This window comes from Indicator indicator, chromosome 22, assembly GCF_027791375.1.
Source record: "Indicator indicator isolate 239-I01 chromosome 22, UM_Iind_1.1, whole genome shotgun sequence".
Taxonomy (NCBI): domain Eukaryota; kingdom Metazoa; phylum Chordata; class Aves; order Piciformes; family Indicatoridae; genus Indicator; species Indicator indicator.
The window spans coordinates 7,829,300-7,855,146 of record NC_072031.1 but is presented as its reverse complement, the minus strand read 5'-3'; the positions used below and the strand labels follow the sequence as shown (position 1 = coordinate 7,855,146).

General features: G+C 41.7%; 1 protein-coding gene across 4 annotated transcripts in view; it reads left to right on the top strand.

Moving 5' to 3' along the window:
* MYH11 (myosin heavy chain 11) overlaps positions 1–25,847 on the top strand; it is a 45,769-nt gene continuing 19,922 nt past the window's right edge. For 2 of the 4 annotated variants that reach the window (XM_054391038.1, XM_054391036.1), the window contains exons 1-10: positions 1–350; positions 4,636–4,792; positions 11,053–11,080; positions 17,141–17,243; positions 21,399–21,491; positions 22,386–22,449; positions 23,631–23,729; positions 24,699–24,842; positions 25,219–25,314; positions 25,651–25,769. In XM_054391038.1, coding sequence (XP_054247013.1) covers positions 9–350; positions 4,636–4,792; positions 11,053–11,080; positions 17,141–17,243; positions 21,399–21,491; positions 22,386–22,449; positions 23,631–23,729; positions 24,699–24,842; positions 25,219–25,314; positions 25,651–25,769 — 1,245 coding nt within the window. In that variant the 5' untranslated portion in view covers positions 1–8. Of the gene's footprint in view, positions 351–4,635; positions 4,793–11,052; positions 11,081–17,140; positions 17,244–19,007; positions 19,029–21,398; positions 21,492–22,385; positions 22,450–23,630; positions 23,730–24,698; positions 24,843–25,218; positions 25,315–25,650; positions 25,770–25,847 lie in introns of all 4 variants that reach the window. The other 2 variants (XM_054391037.1, XM_054391039.1) reach the window with 2 other exon arrangements.

Sequence of the window (25,847 nt, the reverse complement as noted above, 5' to 3'; positions counted from 1 at the left end):
GAGTCAAAATGGCTCAAAAACCTCTCAGCGATGATGAGAAATTCCTCTATGTGGACAAAAACTTCGTTAACAACCCACTTGCCCAGGCCGACTGGTCAGCGAAGAAACTGGTTTGGATTCCATCAGAGAAACATGGATTTGAAGCAGCAAGTATCAAGGAAGAGAAAGGGGATGAGGTGACAGTGGAACTGGCAGAAAATGGAAAGAAAGTGACACTGAGCAAGGATGACATCCAGAAGATGAACCCTCCGAAGTTCTCCAAGGTGGAGGACATGGCAGAGCTGACTTGCCTCAATGAAGCTTCGGTGCTGCACAATCTAAGGGAGAGATACTTCTCAGGGTTAATTTATGTAAGTGAGACCAAGCACGCACATGGCATGGCCTACTGCATGCACCTCCTGTCACAAGTGAGCCTGGTCACAGCCACTGCCAGGGATGAAGTCCTTGCATGTAACACTGCTGTGCAAGTACCAACCCCTCAGTCATGGCATCCTAAATCAAAACTGCATTTAGTTCCCCTTGTTCCACACACCACTCCTGCTTCTTTAATAATTGCTTCTTTATTTACTGAAATTAAAACACATGAAGGTTTCTTCCCCAAAATTCAATGATTCTGAAAGGACAGCTGGCTTGGAAAGTACTTTCCAACAGCTGAACAGCACCTCCGCCCTGCTGGTTGGAAAAGAAAATGCAAAATGCAATAGAGGTTTTTTAATAACTTCAATATAAGCCTGAACAAATTTCTAGTAACTTGCAAAAAGAATATAGGGAAAAGCCAAATCATGCAGGTTTTGCTGAGGCAGAACTCCTGCTGAAAGGCAGCTGACAAACTCTGGTTTAGTGGATGCTTGAGTAAAGCCTTGTGTTTGAGTTAGTGAATCAGTGCACTGGAATTCACCTTAGTCTGCTCCAATGGACCAGTGTTACTGAATCAAAGTCAGGCACACACCAAAACTCTTTTCCCTTCCTGGTCAACTTAGAGATAAGCCAGACCTAGGCAAATGATAACCTTCTCCATGGCCATGTGAATTAGGGGCAAGATTTTCCTGTCTTCCAGTCCACACAAGTATATTAACAGAAGTGTATTTTGACATTAATAACCTTGCAGTCTATCTGCATCAACAGTTTGCAAACTGCTCAGTAAGAAAGCCTAGAAAGCTTCCATGGACCTTAGCTGTTACCTGTGATTCCACATGGAAAATCCCTCTGCTCTGCAGCAGAAAAGTAATCCACAGTTCCAGTCTGTGAAAATTCTGCCTGCATAACTGACCACTGATGAGTAAAAGAGAGTTACAGAGCTTAAGTAAAAAGGTTTGAGAAGCAGGAGTAAAGCTTTCATTATTAATATGAGGAATGCTGAATTGGATAGTAGGAAATGAAGCAGAAAAGAAGATAGTTCCATACAGTCCAACAAAGGAACTATTTAAATGTTATGCATAACTTCAAAGAGCTAAACTCAAGATCTTTTCTTCAGGAATGCACTAAAATGCACATCATCAAGATTCCTGAAAGAACCTAGACTTTCCATCTTGTCAGTGTTGGAGTTTGGCCCCACCTGCTATTTTCTCAGCACAGGCACCATCAGCTACTAAACCAGATTTTTTTTCTGAAAATGTTCTGCATTGTTGAAGGTCTAAAAAGAATCAGTTGAAGAATAGTGGGATAAAACACATGGGATTTATTTCTTTATTGTTGTTTTCAGCAACACTCTGGCTCCAGGATTTACAATGTTTACTTTGTGGATTTTTTGTGGGATTTTCTGTGGGATTTTCAATTTTGACAGAAAAAGAAAATTAATTTCAAAAAATGGATAATGCAGTTAGAAACCAAAAAAAGAGAAAACCTATCTGAAATTAAGTGTTGCTTCTCAAGAGATTAGATTTTAAGATGGCCTTTTCCTTCATCTTAGGTAATTAGGAAAGAAGGGTAAGAAGTGTGGTGTCACTGACTCACATTTCACGCTGCTCAGGACAAAGAGAATCTGCTTTGTCCACATGCAAATTCAATCCAAAATGATTACACCAACATCTATAAGATAGGAACACAACTTCAGAGGATTTGGTAGTTGTACCTGCATTCATAGGCATGATTCAGTTTTCACCTAGGAGAGCAAAATGCTTTCCTAAACACAGGTAACTATACAGGCACACTGGAAGCAGAGGAGGGATTCCTCTGCCCAAACAACATATTTACAACACAGATGTGTGGTTTTGTGCTAGCCTCCCTTAAATACCCCCCAGAAGTGACTATCCAAGGAATACTCAATCTCAGCACTCCTATGGATATTATCCTTAAGATCCTTCATATTATATTCTGCCTCCAGACCCTCTGGGAAGAGATATGGCTGAAGGTCCCCCTTCCTGGACAGGATGTTCCTAAAGCAGAGCAATTTAAGGCCCAGAAGCCTTTCACACACATGCTTAGCCAACAGTCTCACATACTTTCATCTAGTTTCCCCAAATCCTTGCAAAGCAGATACCTAGAGTTGCACATGGTGAAAACAATGGGTCCTGGTCAGAGATGGTATCAGTCACAGTCCAGTTAGAAATGGGGATTCCTGAAATTCACCAGCTCTACCTTAATAATCTGCTTCTTGTGCCTCGAAGTCAGCTCTTCAGAAGTACATTCCTGTATGCCTGTTGTGCTAAGAGCCCTGCATGTGGCAAGCCAGGCAAATGTCCAGGAATTTCAGGGAAGGGCAACCTCAATCATTATCTGAATTAGAAATTTACTCTTCTATTATCTTACTTGGTTCAGAATGATTCCTTGAGCACATAGAGTAAATCTAGATTTACTGAAAAAAACAACCCAAAGCAAATCTTGCTTATCCATTCCTTAAGGCCCTTGGTGATCATTCTAGGATAAAAAAATGTTACTTCTCATGTGTATTGTCCTGGCAGCACTGAAGTTCATGTTGACATGATTAGCACAGAGTTTCATTCTGAACTCTACTGCCAATGAAAATCCAGCACAGTGATTAACTATCTCCCACACCAAGGGTTCTAGCTTGGGGATATGGAGAAGCAGCAGAGATCTTGTTGTCTTACTTGAGACTATGGTAATGCAGTCACCACCAGAAACAATAGGAGAGGTCCTCATCACCACCTAGAGCACCTCAGACATTGTCCTGCCTGGTGTGGAGCACCCAACTTGCTCATTGCTGCTGGAGGCTGCTGGATGCCCCTGCTTGCTGAATACCATATAAAGCACTCAGGCTGCATGGAGACTGTGTTGGGCCATTGCCTATTATGGTCAGGAAAGGGAAATCCCTGCACCCAGAGCCAAGCCAAGCCAAGCCTTCCAGATGCCATTTTACAGTCCTGTGCTGCACTGCTTCCTATGGGGAAACTGAGCCATCCTTGGACACAGCCCTTAGGCTAAGGCATGGCAGCAGCTGCACACCACAAAGCACTTGTTCATAAATAAAAAAATAAAATCCAAACACACTTATGTCTGGAGCAGAATTTTGGGTTTGGTGGTGACTTGTTTTGGTTTGGTTTGGTTTGGTTTGGTTTGGGTTTGGGTTTTTTTTTTATTGGTTGGTTGTTTTGTCTTTTTCTCTTTCTTCTTCCAGACTGGCATGGTTTTAAAACTAACAGCTTAAATATCACAATATCCCTGCAATTATAATCTCCTAACTTTGTAGATTTCATTTTGGGTTTTTAAATTAAAAAAACAACAACTTGTAAATTGCTTACTTTTAGCAATTGTTTGCGAAATATGGCTCATTTATTATCCTCTGCTGTTACTTCTGCTCCATTTCAACAGCTGAAGCATTCCAAAGTAAAGGAAAAATAAAACAAAAAAGAAACAACAATTAACAAGAGCTGGAAGAACAGCTATCAGCTGGTAGCCAACATTCTTGTTTGTTTATCTATTTTTATATGAATACCTTCACTAAAGTAAACAGAAACCACGTTTTTCCTTAATTTCTTAAGAAAACAGTCACATCATGAGGGCATGGCCACTCTGTGAAGACAGCTGGTTGGATCTTCAGTAAATTCTTTGCAAGGACTCTCATTAATCATTTTTGTTACTCGCTCTTATTACAATCTTTTAAAAGCCCTCCTTCTAATACCAATTCAAGCTTCTTACCAAGGATTTCAGTTTACAAAATGTGACACCCACCTGAGCAGAGGACATACTCTGGATGCCTCCTCCCTGAGGATGGTCAAGGCCAGGTTGGGTCAGTCCTTGAGCAGCCAAGTATAGTTGAGAGATGTCCCTGCCTACAGTGGGGAGGTTGGAGCAGATGATCTCTGAGGTCCCTTCCAACCTGAGCCATTCCAGGATTCTGTGATATAAAGAAATGTTATGAATTGTTACAGTTGTTACATCATCACTGCGGAGGGAGATTCACTACGTGCTGAAGCTATAGCAGCACATCCTGGTGTTCCTGCACATTGATGAATTCACATACTTTCTAGCAGCATGCTTATCAGAAATAATTCTTTGTGCACTTGGGAACCACCCATAGGAGCACCTTTTGAAGTCACTGCTTTGTTATGTTCAGCAGAACACAAGAGAGTGTCACTTGTTAAAATCCTGCCAGCTCAGTGCAGCTGGTGCCTGTGTTTCCCAGGCTAGGCATGGTAGATGACATTAATCCTGGGTTTTGTTTGAATTTCCTTGCAGACTTATTCAGGTCTCTTCTGCGTTGTAATAAACCCATACAAACAGCTGCCCATTTACTCAGAGAAGATTATTGACATGTACAAGGGAAAGAAGAGGCACGAGATGCCCCCTCACATCTACGCTATCGCGGATAACGCCTACAGGAGCATGCTGCAAGGTAGGCCAGCCCAGTGCCCCACTGCTTGGAGATCACCGCCTGCCACTGGGGGAGGCAACACCTTCCAGCCCCACATGTGCTAGCACAGGCAGAAAAGATCTGCTGCAGAGGGTGACACGGGCTTTCTAGAAGCTTCAGAGGAATTCCTTGGCAGGAACAGCACTCCACAAACACTGTGACTCAAAAAGGAAAAACAATCCTTTTGCCCATCTGTGTCGAGGCATGTGGGAAGGTTTCAAAGTCAAGCAAATAGTTTTGGCAAATACGGGCATGGAAAATGCTTCCCCTCCACCAGAGCAGAGTATTCCAAAGTTAGCTGCTAGTGCTGCTGGATCTGTCCGTGCTGCTTCTCTCTCTCTTTCCCCTAGCAAAGCAAATTCAAACAATGTTTGGGGGCTGCTTTCCTTACTTTGGAGCCCTGAATGGAGATGTGCTGGTTTGTAACAATAATGGCAAGGAGTAGCAATGGGAAAGCAGTCAGGCACCAAATGGTGCAAACAAAACCTTTGAAACTCACAGTCTTTTCCTTCTGCAGTCTCTACTGACAGACTGACGGGTTTTTGCTCTAAGTCAAAAATCATAGTTTAGGGATGAAGAAACTACAGTGATGAATGCATGAGTCTGTGACTCCCAGGCTGGGTGCTGGGAGGAGGAGACACTTTCTTTCTGTTCACTTTTTTTGGTGTTCATAATAATTTCCTGGCTCCACCAACTCCTGGGGAAGCTTCAGGCCTCATTATTTATGTGCCCCCTTTGCAAGGAATTCTTCTTGGCAGCAGAAAGGAGGGTGAGAGCAAGTAGAAAGAGAAGAGGAGGGAATAGATCATCAGCCGAACCTTTAAGAGAATGCTCTTCCACCACCTCCCATCCTCACCACGCACAGCTGGCACGGCAGGCGGGGAGCAGTCCCACAGGAGTTTGCATCACAAGCCCAGGACACCCACGCTTTGCTTGCTTATTTACTTGCATGTGCCATTTGGAGTCTCTCCCTCCCTGAGGAGGGCCCCAGCTGGCTTTAAAGCTGTGCTTTTGTTTGTAAAAACGTGCTCATGTTTTGGGCATAAAACTAAACCAAACCTGAAAATAACTCTAATTATTCAGCCAAATTCTATTCACTTTGGAGTGGTGAAAGTAGGCATCAAGATGACTGCACGTGTGTGCACATGCAACACGTACAGACACGGAGAGTTTCCTTGCTCCTCTAAACATGTTTGCAAATGGAATAGAAACAAAACTTCTTACTTATAAACATGGATCAGGGCACTGAATGTTTTCCTTGTGAGATTTCAGTATTGCTCCTTATCTGGGAAACTTGCATAGTTTCTTCCTGACAAAGTAAAATATATCTTAGCTTCAGCAGACTGAAGAATTACATTCTGGTGCTTCATGACCAGAGCCTCTTGGCCAAGAGCAATCAGCTTGTTCAGATGTCTCTGGGAACCTTTACCTTTTGGTAAATCAAGCTTCAGTGTCTGCAGACCACTGGTCCTATTGTAGGATCATCATCTGGGAATCCCAGCCCTTCACATTCTCACCCTTTCCTCTGTTAGCACAAACATCCAGCAAAAAAGGCAGGCAAACTACACTCCTCTGCTTTAGAGTTTTACTTGGTTAGTGTGTTCCTTAGGGATCATGTCCCATCAGAATTGCTCTGGTAATAACACTCACCAATGGTTAACAGAAATCAGATAGTTGGACTTTCTTCCAAAGATGCAGAAAAGCTGGTACCTCACAGGACACAGGAATTAACAAAGAGGTTGGCTGGCAGAGATAAAATTTCCACTTGTTTCAAGTGGTTCTGAGCACCTAAAAGCCTTGAACAAATCACAGTTGTGCTGTCTCATGCTCAGCTGGGGTGCTGGATGTCTTGTTGAATCTGCTGATTACCACATCACTAACGCAGTATGATCATTGCCCAGGCACAGTCACTGAGACTCATTTCCAGCCAGAACAAGAATAAACTTCAGCCTTCTTTAATTTAAAAGGCTAAGATAAAACAACATTCCACGAGAGCATTTGTATGTGCATCTGTCCCTGGGAGCTACCACGTTGAACTTGAGCCCCACTGCCTGCCTTCACAGACAAGCTTGCTGACTGCTACTACACTTAGAGACTGCAATCACAACAAATCACCTCATGCTTCTGCATCTACCTCTCCTGTGCTCCGGATGAAGTAACTCCTCAGTAGCACAGCTGCCACATGGCTTGACCCCCATTCCAACTCATGCACTTGCAGCACCAGTCTTCACATAGTCAGGATGCAAAACTGCTCCAGGTGAAAACTATTCCTTGATTTTGCTGAATTAGTTTTAAGGTGGGTCACCCCCTCCTGGTGCACAGTGTGCCTTCATGAATGCTGGTCACAGGCAGCAAGGAGAAAGCAGTGCAGGCCAGGAAGGAGGAGCTGGAGATAGGTGGATGACTTCTTGCAGCAGTGCCAGCTTTCAGTGATGATGGAGCTGAGACACCAGTCTAGTAAGGATGAGTAATTCTGTTGCCTTCTGCCATCTTCCCTATGTTCAGCAAACATCAAAGTAGTGATAAACAATGCCAATGTGAAAAGCCAGGTTATGCAGCAGTAGTAACAGATATAATGTTTTCACATGGATAATTAGGCTTTTAAGTCCTCTGTCAATAAATCATCATGGAGAAGATATGTTACAGCTTTCTGCAAATTCAAGAAAGTTATCTATTTTCAGCAAAGCCATTTTTATGCAAGCTTGAGTTAAAGATGGAAAAACAAACAACCTGGTAGTTGCTGGGAGGTATGGGAGGGAAACACAGTTCCCAAGACCTCAGAAAAGAAGGCTGCTATGGAAAGCCATCTGTTCCCTGTGTCCTCAGCAGGACTGTACAGAAATGTCCCTGTTAGGCACGGGAGGTATTAACAAATGTAAAGAAGTAGTAAGCAAGTGCTGGAACATGACTTCAGTCTTGGTTTTGCCTTTTATGGTAGCGCTGCCAACTTGCTGCTTCATTGTGATAAACCATCTGATTTTGTTTGTGATTAAGCAGAGCTAGCTAGGCTATCAAGAGCAGAGTGGCATAGGATTCTTACAAGCCATCTGGAGGTGTTTGGTGAAAAAAACTAAACAGATTGCAGAAAAAGAAAAAACAAGTGAACTGTATGTCTAGGAAAACCAGTGGGGGTTAGAATGTAAATGCAAATCTCTATGGTATTAAAAATTGAGGAGAAAAAAAAACCCAACACATCCAAACCATTTAATTAGACATATAGGGGGTGCATATGGTAGTCTTCCAGGTAGTTTAAAAGGTATTACCCAAGAAGCTATTGGAATCTGCAAGACTTCTTTTCTTACTTTTTAAGTCCCAGGAATCATGCTTAAGTAGTTTTCTTTGTGCAAGTCACCTTCTTCTGACAGATCTACCCACATAAAGTTGCAGATTCCCAAAAGAGGACACAGTCCTTTTTATAGAGTCAAATATTACAGAACAGAAATAGGAGTAACCTAATGGGATAGCCCTTGAAAATAAATGAGATCAGTGTCTACAGCTCAAGTCAGACCAGAACAGATTTCATAATAGGTTTCATCCTTACCTTCTCAATTTGTTAGAACTGCTGAAGGAAATAGAGTAACATCTGGAACACCCATGAATCTGTACAGGACAGTTGGTCAGCATGGGCTTTTGCAGGACAGGCTGCACAGTTCAGCAGCGCAGGGCTGAAAGCTCAGAGATTTCATATGGCTGCCAAACATAAGGAGATAAGCCCAGTTACCCAGAGAAGAACTTGCAAGAATGCAGAAAAGTTGTTCATCCACAGAGAATGCGCAAAACACATAGTTTTTTTTCCAGAAACTTTTCAGACTACAAAAGAAAGCTGGAAGCAAATAAATAATTTTCCCTCCAAGAACTCCCAATAGCGCTCAAACTACTGTCAATCAGTCACAAAGTGCTGCTTCACCAGAAGGCATCTTTGGAGAGACAGCAACCATCCAGCAGTCACTCCTTTCAATCTGAGTCCTGCCCACCATTCCCTCCATTCCCCTCTTATTCCTAATTCAGCAGGATTTGTTCCCTCTACTTGCATGACAGGCTGGGCTGATCCTAAGAAACCTAGAAACTCAGGCTGGACTTGTACAGCCTATTCTCTGTCCTAGGGCACATGGTGCAAGTTCTGACCTTCCTACTACTTTTCTGCCCTTGCATTTCAGCAGAGCTGCTCATATGCATGCACTCTTGCAAGCCTCTGTGATAGGCCTGTTTATGAGATACCTTCACTTACTGGGGCAGCAATGGGCAACAAAGAGTAGTGAGAAAATACTTGGCTTGCAGGAGACCAACTCTACGTTCCCTGAGCTCAGAAATTCCACTGGCAACTCCTTATCCAGAAGTCACTTCTATTTTCTTTATGGTATTTATGGGTTTGTGATGCAGTATCAATATATGCCCATGGTTTCTATTTACACAACCGGGTATTTTTAGCAATAATTCGACCATGTTCTCACTTTCTTAACTTAAAAGCAAGCCTAGCTCCTATCCTGAAGTGAAAAAACATGGCTTAGGGCTCCTCCTCCTAAATGTTTATGTGGTGGAAGAGTCCTGCTGTGCTGACTCCTGACAAATATCTCCAATAGAAATGTAATGAGTCATTTTGCACCAATTCACAGAATAAAGCAGTTAAGTGGCACCATTTGCCATGTGAGCGATCACTAAAGCAGCTGGTGTTACAGCTATGGAGGAACTGGGAGTAGAATCAATACAAAGCATAGCAGAATCCCCTGCTGGTTTTCCTAGGCTGGCTGTGGTCCAGGCAGCAATAGCTTATTAGGTCTAATTTATCTCCATTATCCTTACCCAGCACAGAAAGGTTGTTTATCTCAGGGTATTTATTATAAACAGGGTCAGTGATAGCGGCAAGCAATCAGATAGTTAGCCCTACAAGTCACCCCACACACTGAACATAAGGAGGAAGGAGTTCTTGTCTCACTTCTCACCAAAGGCTCCACTGGGCTCATGCTGCCTCTGCATTTGATAAATAGAGTCAAAAGACACATAAGCACTTGCTTCTGCCTTGATTAGCTGCCTCAAGACTCAGATTTGTAAACTACACACACTTCTCAGAACTATGTTTGACCTGCCTGGGAATTTCTTAAGTCAGATTTTTCTACAGCCTGAACAAGATAGTCTGTGACAGCCTCACAGATTTCAATGCCAGGGCAGGTTGCTCAGAGCCTCCTTCAAATTGAAATCCAAATGGCTCCAAGATGTGGAGATACCTCAGCTCTCTGGGCAACCTGTCCCAGTGTTTGACCATTCCCACAGTAAAAAAAAAAATAACCTATTGTTCTACCTCAGAACTGATCACAGCAAACAGGTTAGTTGTGCATGCTTACAGAGAGGGCAACTGTAAATCCTCCCATTATCACAGACTTTTCTGGAATCTTGCTTCAATGGAGCTTTACAAAATAGTTTAGCATTGTGGAGCACATCACATAACCTTAGTGGGTGTTCCTGTCCATTACTGCCTAAAGATCTTAGCCTGAGAACAGCCTTTTGGTAGAAAATTCTATGTCAAAGTTCTGAAGGTAAAGAGAAATTCCAAAAGCATAAGCAGGGAAGGACACTGCAAGCAGGTTATGGAGCTGGGATGTAATCTGAAACCTTCCTGCAGCATTACAGCATCCTAGACTCTGCTGCTCAGAAGCCTCCTCCATGCCTCACACAGTAGAAACGGAATCCTGGGCCCACCTTTTCATAAATCCTGATCCAAAATGTGTTTGATGGCCTCGTTTGTGTCTCTCAGTCTGAAATGAGTTCATTATTCAGGTAGTTTAACTGCTCTGCTTTCAAAATTCAAAGCTTTGCATGACCAGCTTAAAACGTTCTTGTTTTTGATGCCTTATCTGTCCAGACTGTCTCCAGTGGGCTGCCAGCCATACTTCATAAGCACAGGAAAAACCTGAGTGTCAGGTTTGAAATTTTCCCTTATAATCTGCTTATAGGGAGCTGATCCTTTTTTGCTGTCCTCATTACAGTCCATCTCTAACGGAATTTACAAAAAAATAGTTGTGAACTCTTAACCTTTTGTTCATCTTGGGTACAAAAGATTTCCACTAGAGATGGTTATTTAAAGGCAAGGGCAAATTAAATAAGATGTGAACCCAGTACATTTGACTAATCATGGGTTGTCAGGGTTCAGAGGGTCTAGGCTGCTCAGTGTAAATCCTTACACATATGAGTGCTCCTGGCAGGACAGGCATTCTCCCTAATTAATGGCTCTTTTTCTTTATTCACAGATCGAGAAGACCAGTCTATCCTGTGCACGTAAGTGAAGCAATCTACTTGAGTAGACCTCAGTATTACAGTGCCTTTATTCAAAATTAATTCAGATTCTGCAGGAGCATGCTGTCCTCACCTCTAGTAAGCCTCACTCCAGTCCTAAATCTACTCCAGCAGATTCACTTGGTGATAAAACAAAAAGCAGGTATCAGTGTCATAGGAAGTCTTAATGAACAAACATTTCTTTTAAGGGACTTTTTGAATTTAGTGATTTAATAGTTGGCAATGAACAGCTGGAGAGTGTGGTGGTAAAACTCTGTGTATAGAGAGAACAAGAGATTTTAAAAGGTTCCTAGAGGAAGCTGAGGAACTGAGAGAACTGAGGCACAGAGGGCATCGTGGGTCTGCTTCTCAGTGCTGGCTGTCTCACCACAACCTCCCAATTCAGCTGTTGTTGCAGAAGCCTCTAATTTTTTGTGTTCATGCTGCCGTTCTGTGCTGTTTGCATGCACTTTGGCTAGCATGGGGAACGTTTGGTACCTTCCTGCTGGCAACATGCACACACCCCAGCAGCCCTGTGCACGTTGGAGCTTTCTGCAGACCCTGCACCATCAGTTTAGGCACAGTGAGATACCAGCTAAGCCAGCCCTCTTCTGAACTCTGATTTTGATGTGTCCCAGCTTGCTGAAGGTCTCCTCTTTGAGTTTTGTCTTGCCAGTGTGGTTCAGCTGTTGTATCATGGGTCAGCCAGTAATTTTATTGCAATGAGCTTTGCTTTTCATGAATTCCCACTGGGTTATTATTCCTACTGATTCTGCAAAGCACTCAGACTGTTGAATTAGACAGGGATCTCCTAGCTGACCCTCAGGTTTGACCTTTTCTCCATCCCCCTCTTGCTAGTTGATTTTATTTACCTGAATGCCATTGAGGATGCTTTTGATGTAATGTTGTGTTTGTTATGTTAACCATCGTCCAGTTTTCCTGATTAAAGGTAGGACCACATTCTCTGTAGGTGCTAGCTGTTGTCTGCAGAGGATGGTGTGCATGTTATTATAGAAGGTTCATGCAGTGAGGCTGTAGTCTTCTAAGCACTGTAAATACACTGTCAAAGTGTTGCTATTGAATATATATTTACACTATTCAGCATCGACCACATTTACTTGTGAGTGCCATTGTTGACTGGAAAGAAACATGATCAGTAAAAATTCTATTCTGTACATGGTACCATAAGGGCTAGCACAGCTCTAACCTCTCTTGTAACAAGATTCCATTACATCTAAGACTATCAATCAAGAGTTTGTCCTACAATGCGTTAATACCAAGAAGAAATCTAAAATCGCTTCAGTGATGACATAAAAAACTGACCATCACACTCTTCCCAGGATGAAACATGTCATGGTAATGAAGACTAATTTCTCATATGCATTTCCTCTTCCATTCCTGTACTTTAGTTTATTTTTCCATTAGTAAACATTCTTTTAACTTTGGAATACCATAATTTTTAAGAAAGATACTTACTTTTGCAAATCTATGCTTTTCTGTTCATGATAATCCACTACAGGATCCACTTCCAACAGCTACCATATATTTAAAATGCCTTTGTTTTTTTCACCTGGCCAGCTGGTCTTTCACACTAGTAATACATAAAAAAGAATGAAATGCCTTTCCCATTTTGAAAACAGCCACAGTAAGTGATTCATTGAGATGTTTTGAGTAACTGCTGTTGTGTTGGGTGATCCACGGTTTAGAACAGCCCCCACATATCTTTTAAACCAAAAAGATTAGTCCAGCTAAAATTAATGTACACACAACTTTAACCACTGCTGGTTTATCGTCCCTTATTTGTCTGTACAGGGAGAAAAAAGTTCACTTGGTTTTCAGCTGTCAAGTGGAAACAATCTGCATCATTTTATAAAATGCTATAAAATGCTTCCTTTGCTAGGAAGTTGTTGTGGCTGAAGGGACTGTGTACAAGTTTCAGCTTAAAAACCACTTTGACTGAATGAGAAAATAAGTCTGATCAAAATTCTGAATGTTTGGGGTAATGTGAAGCCTGTGAAAACAAAAGCTTGCTAAGTAGTTGATTTATACAAATAATCAAATACTTTTTCATTACCTTCTACTTTTTTTTTTTAATACATACATTTAGTTTGAATGGCTTCTACACAAACACATGGTAATACAGTGCTGTTTCCACATTAATAGGAAAAATACTGAGTGAGACAGTGACCACCCTGCCCTTTTCCCCTTCCTCTCCTCTCTTTTTGGCAAAACTCTCCAAAGCCTCACCCGGCCACAGGACCTCAGCCCACTTTCTCCCCTGACATGCTACAAAGCGGAGTTATCCAGAACATCCTCCGAAATACAAACCTCCGTTAGTCAAAAGAGTCCTCCACAAGAGAGCTGAACTCTCCTTTCCCAGCTCAGTAAATCTCCAAGGCTGGAGCTGGCAAGCATTGCTGCTTGGCCCTTCTCCCACACAGATCTCTTGTGTGGCTCTAGCCCAGGGGTGGAGCTTGGTGCTGAACCAGCTTGCTCTCTTCTGGGATTCTTTTTCTAAGTAAACTGGTGGGATCAGTGAGCTGGCTTCTGAGACACAGCTCTAGGACAATGATTTTCATCATCTTTGCAGGATGAAGGCTGCTAAGCCCTAATGTGCTTTGGAGAACCTCTTTGAGCGCTCTCCAGAGGCTCTGCTGGATTGAGAGAGGTGTGAACGGGAGATTTTTGTTCAGCAAATGCTGCAAAGAAACTCTGCTGTTACTTTGTAGATGTTTCCAAAAGTGGAATTAAGCTAAGTCTTGTATCATAATTCAGAAAGCTTTCAAATGTTCATCCAGAGCCCACACTTTTTAAACTGATATTCCCAGTTTCACCCAAACATACCAGAGTCCTAAAAACACCACAGGCTCACCCCGCACCAGTGGGGCCACCTTGCTAGTCTCAACTTGTCCTAATTTAGAAGCCTATTCTAACCAGGATAATTTTAAGGTGAAGGTAATAGAATCATGGAGGATTTAGTAGTTCTTGTGGACCAAAAACTCTATTACAGCTGAGTACTCCACATGTGAGCTTATGTGCTTTAAATCCTGTGTGGATCTCCCAAAACAATGCCTGTCAAGAAATGAGGAAAGAAGAAATTTGAACTATGCCACACGATGTAAGAGTGCTGTTTGTAGCAGATCAAGCTTGTAACTCTAGAGGAACCTTCTGCCCTGGGAAAGGCAAGGAGTTTCCTTAGGAGGAAAACCTTTTTTGGGAAGTAGATAAAGTAATGATGTTGGGCTGATCAGAGCTGTGCAGTGGGCCTGCCTTTTAACTGTTTTTTAATGTGAGCTGGCTGCAAAGAACAGCGTGGCAGCAAACGTGCTGCCTCTATGTATGGCAGGCAACAAGAATGATTCAAGATGCTTCAATTAAACGAATGAGCAGTCTGCTCCCAAAAGATCATGATTAGGACAGTAGTAACAGTGTTTATATGATGAACACCTCCTTTGGAAAATAATTTAGGGGTAAAAACTGAGGAAAACCAACACTTAGAAGAGGAGATGCATCCTGGGAGGAGCCCCATTGTGCACAGCCCATGTCCAAAACCACTGAAAGAGGCATGCAAGAAAAAGACTTATCTTTACAAATTCAGTCACTGAGCTTGAGAAAGCATGTAGCTTTTAAACCAGGTGGGATTCTTCATACCACCTCACAATGAAAATTGTTTCCACCAGCCCAAAAATCATGGTACTTCAAGGCATACGCAAAGAAAATCAGCATGATTAATTCTGTTGCAGCTCAAGACTTGTAGGAAGAATTTCATCCATCTGTGAAGCAGGCTAAGAGATTCACATGCTCTCTTCCTCCTGGGTCTCTCCCCTTGTAAGCTTCTTGATGTTATGAGGCATGGCACCTGATCTAGCCATTCCTTCTCATTAGTTAAGTATCAAACACACAGTATTTTATCACTCAGATGAAATCTAGACATTGTCATACAGCTGTGATGCATTCTTCCAAGTATGAGGGCTGCTAAAGTTATGTAACAAATACTTGTTTATCAGACCTGTCTATTATCGTGGACATTTAAAGATTATCTGCTGTGTTGAAAAATTCTAGCTATTCATCAGCTATGGACATTATCCTTCATTATTTATTGATCTTTGAGGGTTTTTTTTCCTACTTGTAGCTGTTGAGATCCTGTCTTGTTTTCCATTTTATGTTGAAGAACTTTTTATTGTCCACTTCAAAACGAAGTTATAGCCTGAAAGTGTATCTGTAGAAAAAAACTAAAAAAGGAAACCCCTCAGCCTGTGCAGGAGCAAAGAGTTAAAGATGAAAGAAGGGAATAAAATGTTGAGCAACTTAAGCATTAGAGGACGGTAAGCTAATTACAAGTAAAATGATGCCATATATGGTAATACTCAGAGGGAGTCAGGGGAAAGCCAAATGATGGGCACTGTTGCCCTGGGAGAAAGGAAATGCAATTCCTGTAGTGATGAACTACAAATAACCTTTAATAAAATAGAATAGTTCAAAGCCTGGCATTTGTTTGAAGAAAGTTCTTCTTTCTGTTTTTTTTCCCCAAAGAAACAAAGCTGTAAGGTAGATTTATTTGAAAACTTTGTATGTGTATGTCTTCAGATTGGTGTGTTTGGTTTGGAATTGTTCCCAGGACACTTAATTTTTATCAATAAAACACTGAAATGTTTTAGCACTGAAGCCCAGGCAGAGATGAACCCAGCCTCTATACTGTGCAAATTAACCCAAGCCTTGTGAAAAGGAACGTGTTCATCTCAGTTACTCCTGGTTGAAACTCCAAAAGCCAGAAGAAACAATTCTCATCATGTCATACCTCAGGCAGAAATTGTTTCTGGTTTCCTAAGGTTTACATCAATGTCATTCCATATTGAAATTTCTGCCCAGCACTTACCATATTTTTTAATGTCCATTTATCACTGGTCCCTCAGGAGATAAAATTAACTCCTGGATTTCCTATTTAGGAAAAGAAGCAGAACTGCAATGGATCCAGCTAAATGGTTTCAAAAGAGCTGACAAATATCCATGGGATTTTTGAATCTATTGTTCTTTTTATTTTTAAACCCATTTCAGTTTAAATCCAAAGACAAAGAGGTCAAATTTACATTTAGACTGTTGCCTTCCTCACAGCACTAGCTTGGCATGTTTGGAAGAAATAGTTCATTAAATTCACACCCACTTTACTGCTCTTTTTGATTGCTGATACAGGCCAGTATAAAAACATTTTGATCTACATAATCATCAGAGCCAAAGGTATGTAGAAGCCTTTAAATAATGAAAGATGACAGCGAGGGAAAAGTAGGCTGAAAAATTTATTCTGAGAAAAGACTGTGCAAATCTGGCCTTTGTACCTGTGCTTTGAAAACTACTATTTTACTTTAAGAGGGGGCTTATGAGTTGTAAATAAACTTAACCTGAAAGTCCTCTGGGAAGTGAAAAGCTACCAGTGCCTTCACATGCTTCCCGAGGGACAGCACACAGAACAAAACTGGGATGTCAGCTCTGCTGGTCAGACATCTCCCCACTCAAGATGTTCATGGCTATCCTATTAGCAGGACACTCCCACTGAATTCAAGAAGCATTTGAAAATGGAGTTCAGATGATCAGGATCATTTGCTTATTATCCAGCACTAATACAGGCTGTTAGTCTAATGCCAGAGTTTCAGCAAAGAAAACTATTGTATTGCTGCTGCTGCTTTTTCTTACTGCTGTACCACATCATACTTAATGTTGTATTTTTTGGTCTTAAAATACAAGCACACTCCTTGCCAGCTCCACTTCTCATAAATGTTCAGATGCTGCCAAGCAAGATGAACTGCTGTTCAAAAATGCATCATGTTTTACAATTGCCTTAAATGGCCTAGTGTCCAGCCCAGTACTAACAAGACAGAGATAAGGCTCTGATGCATGCAGGGCTCTTTGCATGCTGAAGTCAGGTGGATTTGGAGAGATACTGTTCAGGGGTAAACACTAACTGAGCCAGACAGTTTCCAGTCCTGTTTTTATGCACTAAATACATCATATGGCAGAAGGAGTCCACTAGTTACCTACCTTCTTTTGTGTTATTTTCTTTCCCCCCAGAGGTGAATCTGGTGCTGGCAAGACAGAAAATACCAAAAAGGTCATTCAGTACCTGGCTGTTGTTGCTTCATCACATAAGGGCAAAAAAGACACCAGCGTCACTGTAAGTGAGCTCTTCCGTATTCAACTCTTCACCAAATTTGTTGGACTGTACTGAGCTGTGCTAGCAGCAAGTCAACATCTGTGGCTTGCCAAACAGTTGATATAGTAAGAGTACGCAATTATGTCACAGCTCTCTGTTTATGGAAAAAAAGCTTGTTTGACGCTCCCTTAGGCATCAAATCAGAATGTATTTCTCTAGAAGAGAAATACTGGTAGCCTTCCATAGGCATGGCACCTATTTATATCCTCCCATGAAGGCCTTGAACTCTGCAAGGGCTCAGGTCCTTATTTTACCCTTGCCTCCTAGGAACTAAGTAGTTTGGGAAAGCTTTCAACTAAGACATGGCCCAACTGCATCACAGAAACCTATATCAGCATTTAAACTTGCAGAGTTTTGATTTGCTTTGTTAGGAAGTTAGTTTTTTCACTAGCTGGTAAAGAATCCCAGTGGAAAACCTGTCTTTTGTTTGTGTTGCTCTGTCAGAGAGAATAAATTTTTAACAGTACTTCGTTCCTCCACAGTTTCTACTGGTCTTGCCTTAGTGGCCAAAGTTTGTTTTCTTGCTCTGAACCACAATGCAAGCTGATACCTGCTCAGTTCCCAGAGACCACGAGCCTGGCTGGGGCTCTCAGCTGCCTTTGCTGCTCGCAGTGATGCAGCTCCAGGCTCCATGTCATTTCCAGGCCTTTGGATGTTACTTGAGCTTCTGCAAAACACAGCAGTTCACTTTTGTGATAAACCAGGCTTAGTTCAGGAAGTCAGTCCAGTGTGTCCCAAATGCAAGACTGGCTCCAAATGAAGTACTTAGTAGGGTAGTGGGAAACAAAGTAAGAATCTCCCGACCACACCTGTGCTGGGTCTGGCATCTGCCCTTGTCTGCTTTGTTTGGCAGCAGACAGAGAACTGCAGAGCAAAGGGTGTCCAGCCTGGCCTCTTCCACCGTAAATAACTGTTATGTACATACAGCAGATTCTGCTTTGAGGCAGGACAGGGAGTAGACGTCCCTTTGTGTAGTATCTTCCAGAAATCTGTGATTAAATTTTGTGGAAACAGTCCAAGACTAAAAGCATTATTTTCCTTTGTTGAATGTTTATGCAAAAAAATCTTATTTCTTCCTACTGGGCCCCTGCTCAGTGGCTGGAGAAATGAATTTGTGGTTTCAAGGCCATTCCTAATGGACATCTAACTGCAGTTCCTGGTGACTCCTCTGGGAAATTACATGAATCTTGGAATCAATTTGGCCTTGAGACAGACCTGAAGGCAGATGTCCACCAGCTGGGAGCTGAAAGAAAGTCTAAGTTGTTCTATAACATGCTGACAAACAGCAATTCAGTGACTGGGCAATTCAATAACAATTGAATTAGCAATTAGCATATAAATAAATAACAATTCAATAACACTGCAACATCAGTCATTAAAAATTAATGAATAGCAAAATGCCTCATTTGTACTAGAGAAGAACTGTGGGTTTACCCTAAAACATCTGTCCTTGTCTGATCCTGGAAGACTAATCCGGGAGTGTATGGAAATGCCACCCCTTTGTTCCAGGTTTTGGGGTGGTTTTTATTCCACTTAAAATGCTCTCTACATATTACTGGTATCTGTACTCCTGGTACATCTGCGGTCAACTTTCTGTGTTTGTGTTCCTGGTTTAATTGCATGGAAACTGTGTATTGGTTATTTTAATACAGGAAAAAGCAATAAACATGTCTGTGTAATGGAAATGATACTGACATTTGTTTTATACCATGTTATTCAATGCAGCAAGGTCCATCTTTTTCTTACGTGAGTAATTTAGCCTGTTTGGTGTGTGTTGAAGGCACTGAGTGCAGACCTGCATGCTATTGTTGCACCTCCAACATTTAAGAGAGATTTTGTTGAAATATGTTGTGTGATACGATAAAAAAGCAACAATAGCCCCAAAGGCTCTCACAAATCAGCTCTAACTGTGTCAGGCTCCATGGTAAAGAATGAGGTCTGGCACAGGCAGGGTCATCTTTCCAGCATCACTCTCTTCCATATGAATGTGTTTGAATCAAATTTCCCACGATCCTGAAAGAGCTACTCAGCCTGAAACTGAGCAATATGATTTCTGAATGAAAACAGCCAAATGCTTTTTTTGTGCTTCAGGCTGAACTTTTTAGGACTGTTGTGAAATAATTCCTAAACCTCACAGTGTTTGGTTGATTTGTCTGGCTGCATGCTTTTCATTTGATACTGCTTTCAATTTTACATTTTCATGTGTCTGTTGAGAATTGTTCACATCCACAAAAGTTAGCATGCTCTTAGCTTGCTATGACGTGTACCAGAGCAATTCCCACAGCAGCAAGTGTCTGCAGGTGTTACAGCAGCTTCTTACAGGCCCTCACAGGTCCTCCTGTATTCTGGCATGCTGTACCATCATACCAATGCTTTGGGAACATAGGCAGGTCTGCAGGAATATTCTTTCTGTTTCTGTGCCAGGCAGATGTGAATATTTTTTTAATGAATGGGTTTATTTTTCCCCCATTCTGACTGCTGCCTCCCAGACTTTGGCTAGAGTAAAGGGCAAAGTATTGCCTCTTAGGTAATTTAGTTCTTCATTTGACAAACTCTCTGCAAAACAAAAAGTAATTCATTGCTCGCATAAGCAGCTCTGTGGAGTTCAGCAGACTGGGAGCTGCATACAATGCTGTTAAATCTGAGCCACAATTTTACACCTCAAATTCGTATTGTCATTACAAGCAGATGGTATCTCTCTCAGTTTAGGCTCTCTTTTTGCTGCCACCACCTGATCTCAGCAACACCCCCTGCTTACAGTGGAGTTTGCAAGTTTACATAGTGCAACTGGGAAGAGTTGCTCAGTACAGAGAAATGTCAGGGACTGTTAGGGATTTATTACTTATTCTAGGACTACTAGATTAGCTTGTTTTGAAATCTGCCTTCCTGTAACTCTTAGGTAGTAAGTTTGGGGGGATTTTTAGTGGGGTTTTTCTTTACTTTTTTCAAATTCAGTCTTGATACAAGCCTTAGGTCTCAAAAGATACGCTCTCAGGAAGGTGCTCATTTTCCTATCATATGACCTTGAAGTTAAGTTCAGCTATTTGTTAACAATGTGTTGGTTTCTAGTGATAGTTTTGAGGCAGCTCTCATCATTGCCACGTAAGTCACAAGACTTTCAGGAATGGCGTTTAGAAAAAGGTTACCAGTTTCGCACACTGAGGAGCACTTTCATTTTCCAGATTATTTCCCCTAGATTCAACCTAAATATTGCCATACTTTCTAATTAAAATTATTTAAATGATATCACATTATATATCAAGGACTCTTTGCTTTCAGGGTGAGTCACCTGACATATTATTGCAGAGCAGTAGTCAGAGAATAGCATGACAAGAAGCAAATGTGAAAGGGAGTGACCTCACGGGACAGAGCTGAATGAAACGCTCATAAAAGCTGTGTTTATAAGCAAAGGATTTCTTCAACTTCACTGATTTGTTTACATATAGGAGTATTAAATGCATGCGTTTTTCATTGCATGGTTTGTTTCATTAGTAATTATCGATCACAATTAACAAGATAATACAAATTTTGTGTCTTTGCATGAGAATTCATTATCCCAGTTTGAAATTCATCAATGCATTTCCATATTTAACCTAAATAGCCTTGCACGGAACATTATTAATAGACTTGATGAAATCTGCTTTGTAGCTTTGTGCTGCATTACATTAAAATGATTCTTGGCAAGTTATGCTAATTACATCTTCATTTGCTAGCAAAGGATATCAATAAACTAACTTGAAAAAGATATGCTAGAGGTTCCTTTAAGAACGCCCCTTCTAAAAATTATATTAAACTGGAAAGAAAAAGCAACATTTGCCATTGAATGACCCTTTTTTTTCAAGAAAGGCCAGTCATGATGCTAGCCAGATTAATAGACTGACCTGTCACAGACAACAGGGCTGGGAAAGGGTAATGTGTACAGGACAGCAGTCAACTGCACAAATACATAAACACAAAGATTAACTGCAAATGAAGACAAATCCACATGGAGTGCAGCGCTCACCAAATAAAGTTAGAGGCTTCAATTATCTTCTACATTTGTCTCCAGTATACAGGTATTGGTTTTAATTAAGAACTTATGAAGTTTAGGGCTAACTGCATCTGAATGAATTTTAGGGTGAGCTGGAAAAACAGCTTCTGCAGGCAAACCCTATTCTTGAAGCTTTTGGAAATGCCAAAACTGTGAAGAATGACAACTCCTCCAGATTCGTAAGTAGGAGACATCCAGCTGGGTCTGGGGTGGGGGAAGATACAGCATCTTCTAAAAACAGTTCACAGACAGTGGCCTTAACAGTATTTCTCTCTAAAGAGCATCTTAAAGCCCTTTAAAAAGGTTTAGAATTCCTCTCTGAATAGAAATTTTGCCTTACGTAAGATTAAAGATCAGCTCAAACTTGACAGTACTGTTGTCCCCACACAATTATGCAGTCTCTGCATGGCCTTCCAGTCAGTTCCTGCTCCATGACATATTCCTTTTCAGCACATTTCCAAACAAAAATCCATCCTTTCTTTTTCTCTGTGCTGCTGTTGAGTATATATCTCATAAAGTGTGACTGTTACTTAGCAAGAGTGGTTAATAAATTAAAAACTACAGGAGAGAAAAGCCTCACAGATTCAAGTTAGGATGATATGAGCTGAGGGCTGTCACTATTTGCTGACACCTTTTCCTGGGAGTGGAGGTGGATGACTGTTTTTGCTTTAGACCCTCTTCTCCCATGCTCCCTCTGCTCCCATGCAGGGAGAGAGATGCTCTCTCCCTGAAAAGTCCAGGGATCAAGGCAGATGAACCTTAGCAGAGGGACCTTGTCACTGACCTTTTAGAAATCAAAGTAGAAAATAGATGTTGTAACTCCAGTTCCAAAGCCTAGCCCAGTAGGGAGGACTCCTTTTCCTCGAAGGGCCCGAACAAAATGTGGGGGCAAGTTTCTGCAGAAAGAATATCAGAGAAGTTTACTTCCTTTCAGGCTTTTCCATGGGTTGTCCCAGCAGGAGGGAGTCAATTGTCTTACTCTTAGAGGATGATGTACATGTCTTATTAAGCTACTACTGGGAAATCTGCCATAACCTGAAAGAACAGCCCAATCTTCTGCTCTCCATTCACAGGGCAAATTCATCCGCATCAACTTTGATGTGACAGGCTACATTGTCGGAGCAAACATAGAGACTTGTATCCTTTTCAGCTGAGCTGCACTGGAAACTAAGTAGGGTGAGCAGAAGGAAGTAAGATAAACAAGCCCCATTGCATGTCTAAGAAAGGCAAATATTGCTGAGGCTGGTATAAACAAAGATGGAGGGAAGTGGCTCCATTTATGCTGATACCAGCCTCTCAGTTTGTTCTACTCTTGGGTTTACATTTTCAGATCTCTTTTCTCATCTATAGCAAAGTGTGCATTGCCTCACATACAGCTTCAGAAAATGGAAGCACCACACCTAAGGCAATGGCAGAGGACTTTAAAAGCAGAGTCCCAGTAATACAGTAATGAACACAGATAGTTCTGTGGTTATAGGGTTGCATGTGATCTTGGGAGCCATGCAGTCATTTTGTTTCAAATCAATAAGCTTGATGTACAGACATCTGGGGCAAGAACTGTTGCTTCTTCCCTTGGTCATGTTTATAAGTTAGTGTGTTTTAATGAACAAATGAATAAGTAGCCAGACTCCTTAGTGCTGCATTGCTCACCTTTGCTTAGAGAAGCAGCTGCTTGCTCCAATCATAAGCAGTGAAGGTCCTTATTTCTTGGCTGTAACATAAACAACTAAAAGCTTATCTTTCTGTGCTTATTTTGATAAGCACAAAATTAAACACATGTTCGTGTTACGCAAGCTCATAGCCATGAAAATGATCAGGGGGTTGAAGCACCTCTGCTACAAGGACAGGCTGAGGGAGCTGTGGTTGTTCAGCCTGGAGAAGAGGAGGCTCCAGGGAGACCTAATAGCAGCCTTCCAGTACCTGAAGGAGCCCTACAGGAAGGATGGAGAGTGACAGGACAAGGGGCAGTGGCTTCAAACTAGAGAAGGACAGATTTAGATTGGATATCAGGAAGAAGTTCTTTACTATGAGGGCGATGGAACACTGAAACAGGTTGCCCAGGGAAGTAGTTGAGGCTCCTTCCCTGGAGATATTCAAGGTAAGGCTCGATGAGGCCCTGGGCAACATGGTGTAGTTGAGAATGACCCTGCTGACTGCAGGGAGGTCTACCTAGATGACCTTTGGAGGTCCCTTCCACCCTGGATCATTCTATGACTCTACAATTTCAACAACACTATTTATGGCTCTGAGGCTGATGGCACAATTAAGGAAGGACTAAAAGATGCTGTTGATTTGTTTTTAACACACTTGACAACCAGATTTGCTTGAAAAATCCCGAGCGATTCGTCAGGCAAAAGATGAGCGAACCTTCCACATCTTTTACTACCTGATTGCTGGAGCTTCTGAACAAATGAGAAGTGAGTGACTTGCTAATGATTCTGTGATCTCATGGAACAGTCTCAGCAATGCTTTACTTCAGTAATTATTCTCAACTTCTTTAAGCCTATGTAATTCAATGCTTTCTCCAAATAAACAGCTCTTTAGCGGTAGAAAATAATTCTCTCAAGTGAAGGATAAGAAAGCTTCAATTGATGCTCACCTGAGACAGGTTGCTTGCAGTTTATGGGATGTTTCCATTTACAGCAGGTGCAAACCTATTCGGATCCCATTGTGAAGGAAACTGAAAAGACTAATAGAGAAGAGCAAATCATTATTTTTTTATACAAAGTAGTTGTGGGTTTAAAATAAATTAAGAGCATGTCTTACCCACAGCACATTGTTACACTGTGAACCCATAGCTTCAGAATGCTGAACAGGTGAAAAGTGTAAGGATTAGACATAACAATATGCACTGAAACATCATGGCTCAAACATGGTATCTCTCCTTAAGTCACTGCTTGCAAAAGAATGTATAAAGCAATGGAGAACTCTGTATTTTCCCTGGGTTTTTTCATGCTGCTCTGTTGTTGGCCACAGCATAAGGCTGAAGAGTCTTTTGGGTCAACCAGATATGGTTGTTACCTGGCTCCATTCTTATTATTACCCAATATGAATCCCCACAGGAAGAGGTATGATTGAGTAGGTTACACATGGTGTGAAGTGAAACTCTGTCAGGAAGAATGGCTCAGATTTGAGTCCACAGGGTGCAAAATTACACTGAGGGGCAGAGACATTCTTCGGTTACCACTGAAAACTGGAAACTTAACACAAGCTTGCAAAATGAAGAGTTAGGTTGAAAACACTAGCACAGCACAACATCCTAATCCTCACACAAGCAGAGTCTTCCTTCAGTGAAATAGCAGGGCTCTGTTGTTCAGTGGGGGAACTTAGGAACCGAAAGCATTAAGCTGATGCACATACCTGAAGCTTTTCTTCTTTGCTTTTAGATGACCTGTTGCTAGAAGGCTTCAACAATTACACCTTTCTGTCTCACGGCTTTGTGCCTATTCCCTCTCAACAAGATGATGAGATGTTCCAGGAGACCTTGGAAGCCATGAAAATTATGGGCTTTAGTGAGGAGGAGCAGATCGGTAAGAATTGTTAGCAACACTGGATTCAAGGTATGCACCTGTAAAGTGACACCATATAGTGATGCCCGTGGATGCAAACGGCTATGCCCCAAGTGACACCTGGTGGCAGAAACAGCATCAGCCCCTGGCTTCAGCCTTGGACCAGCTGTGGAAGCAGAGCTCTGTCACATCTCACCCCTGCATCAGTGACTGAGGGTTGCTGAGAAAAAAAAACACTGTCTTGCCTTTCAGGGCAGCAGTGCAAATCCCAGCCTTGGTAAATTCAGATGATGTTCCTGCCAGGGTGCGTGTAAAGGTGGTGACAGCAGCATTCTCTGCTACAATAGGACTAGTGTCTATGCTGTTCCTTATCTGTAGTATCTGTTTCTCTTAACAGCTATACTGAAGGTTGTTTCATCTGTCCTACAACTGGGTAATATTGTCTTCAAGAAGGAGAGAAACACTGATCAAGCTTCTATGCCAGACAACACTGGTATGGATTTGCCACTTAAAAAAAAAAATTAACGTTAAGAAATGAATAAAATAGCAGCACTGAGCACTCTTTATCAGTACTTTAAAACTAATTATTATAATGTATATACATCACAGGCTTTAAAAATATTCATGCTTAAACTTTCTCAATTATCATTAACTTTTCTAGTACTCTGAATAATACTTCTGTGGCAAGTAGCATCTCCTCTGTGTAGAATAGAGGAGCTTTTAGAGAAGATAAATAACTTCACACACTCTCTGAGCTGCTCATGTTCACACTTAATGACCTGCTAAGGGAAAGCTCAGTCTGAAATAATATTTCCTTCTTTTATTCAAGCTGCACAAAAAGTGTGTCACCTGATGGGGATTAATGTGACAGATTTCACAAGATCTATTCTAACCCCAAGGATCAAAGTAGGCCGAGATGTTGTCCAGAAAGCTCAGACCAAGGAGCAGGTACGTGTTGGCAGCCTGCTCAGCTCTCCCAAAACTATTCTCTTTGCTTTTTTTTTCCTTACATTTTGTCTGAAGACC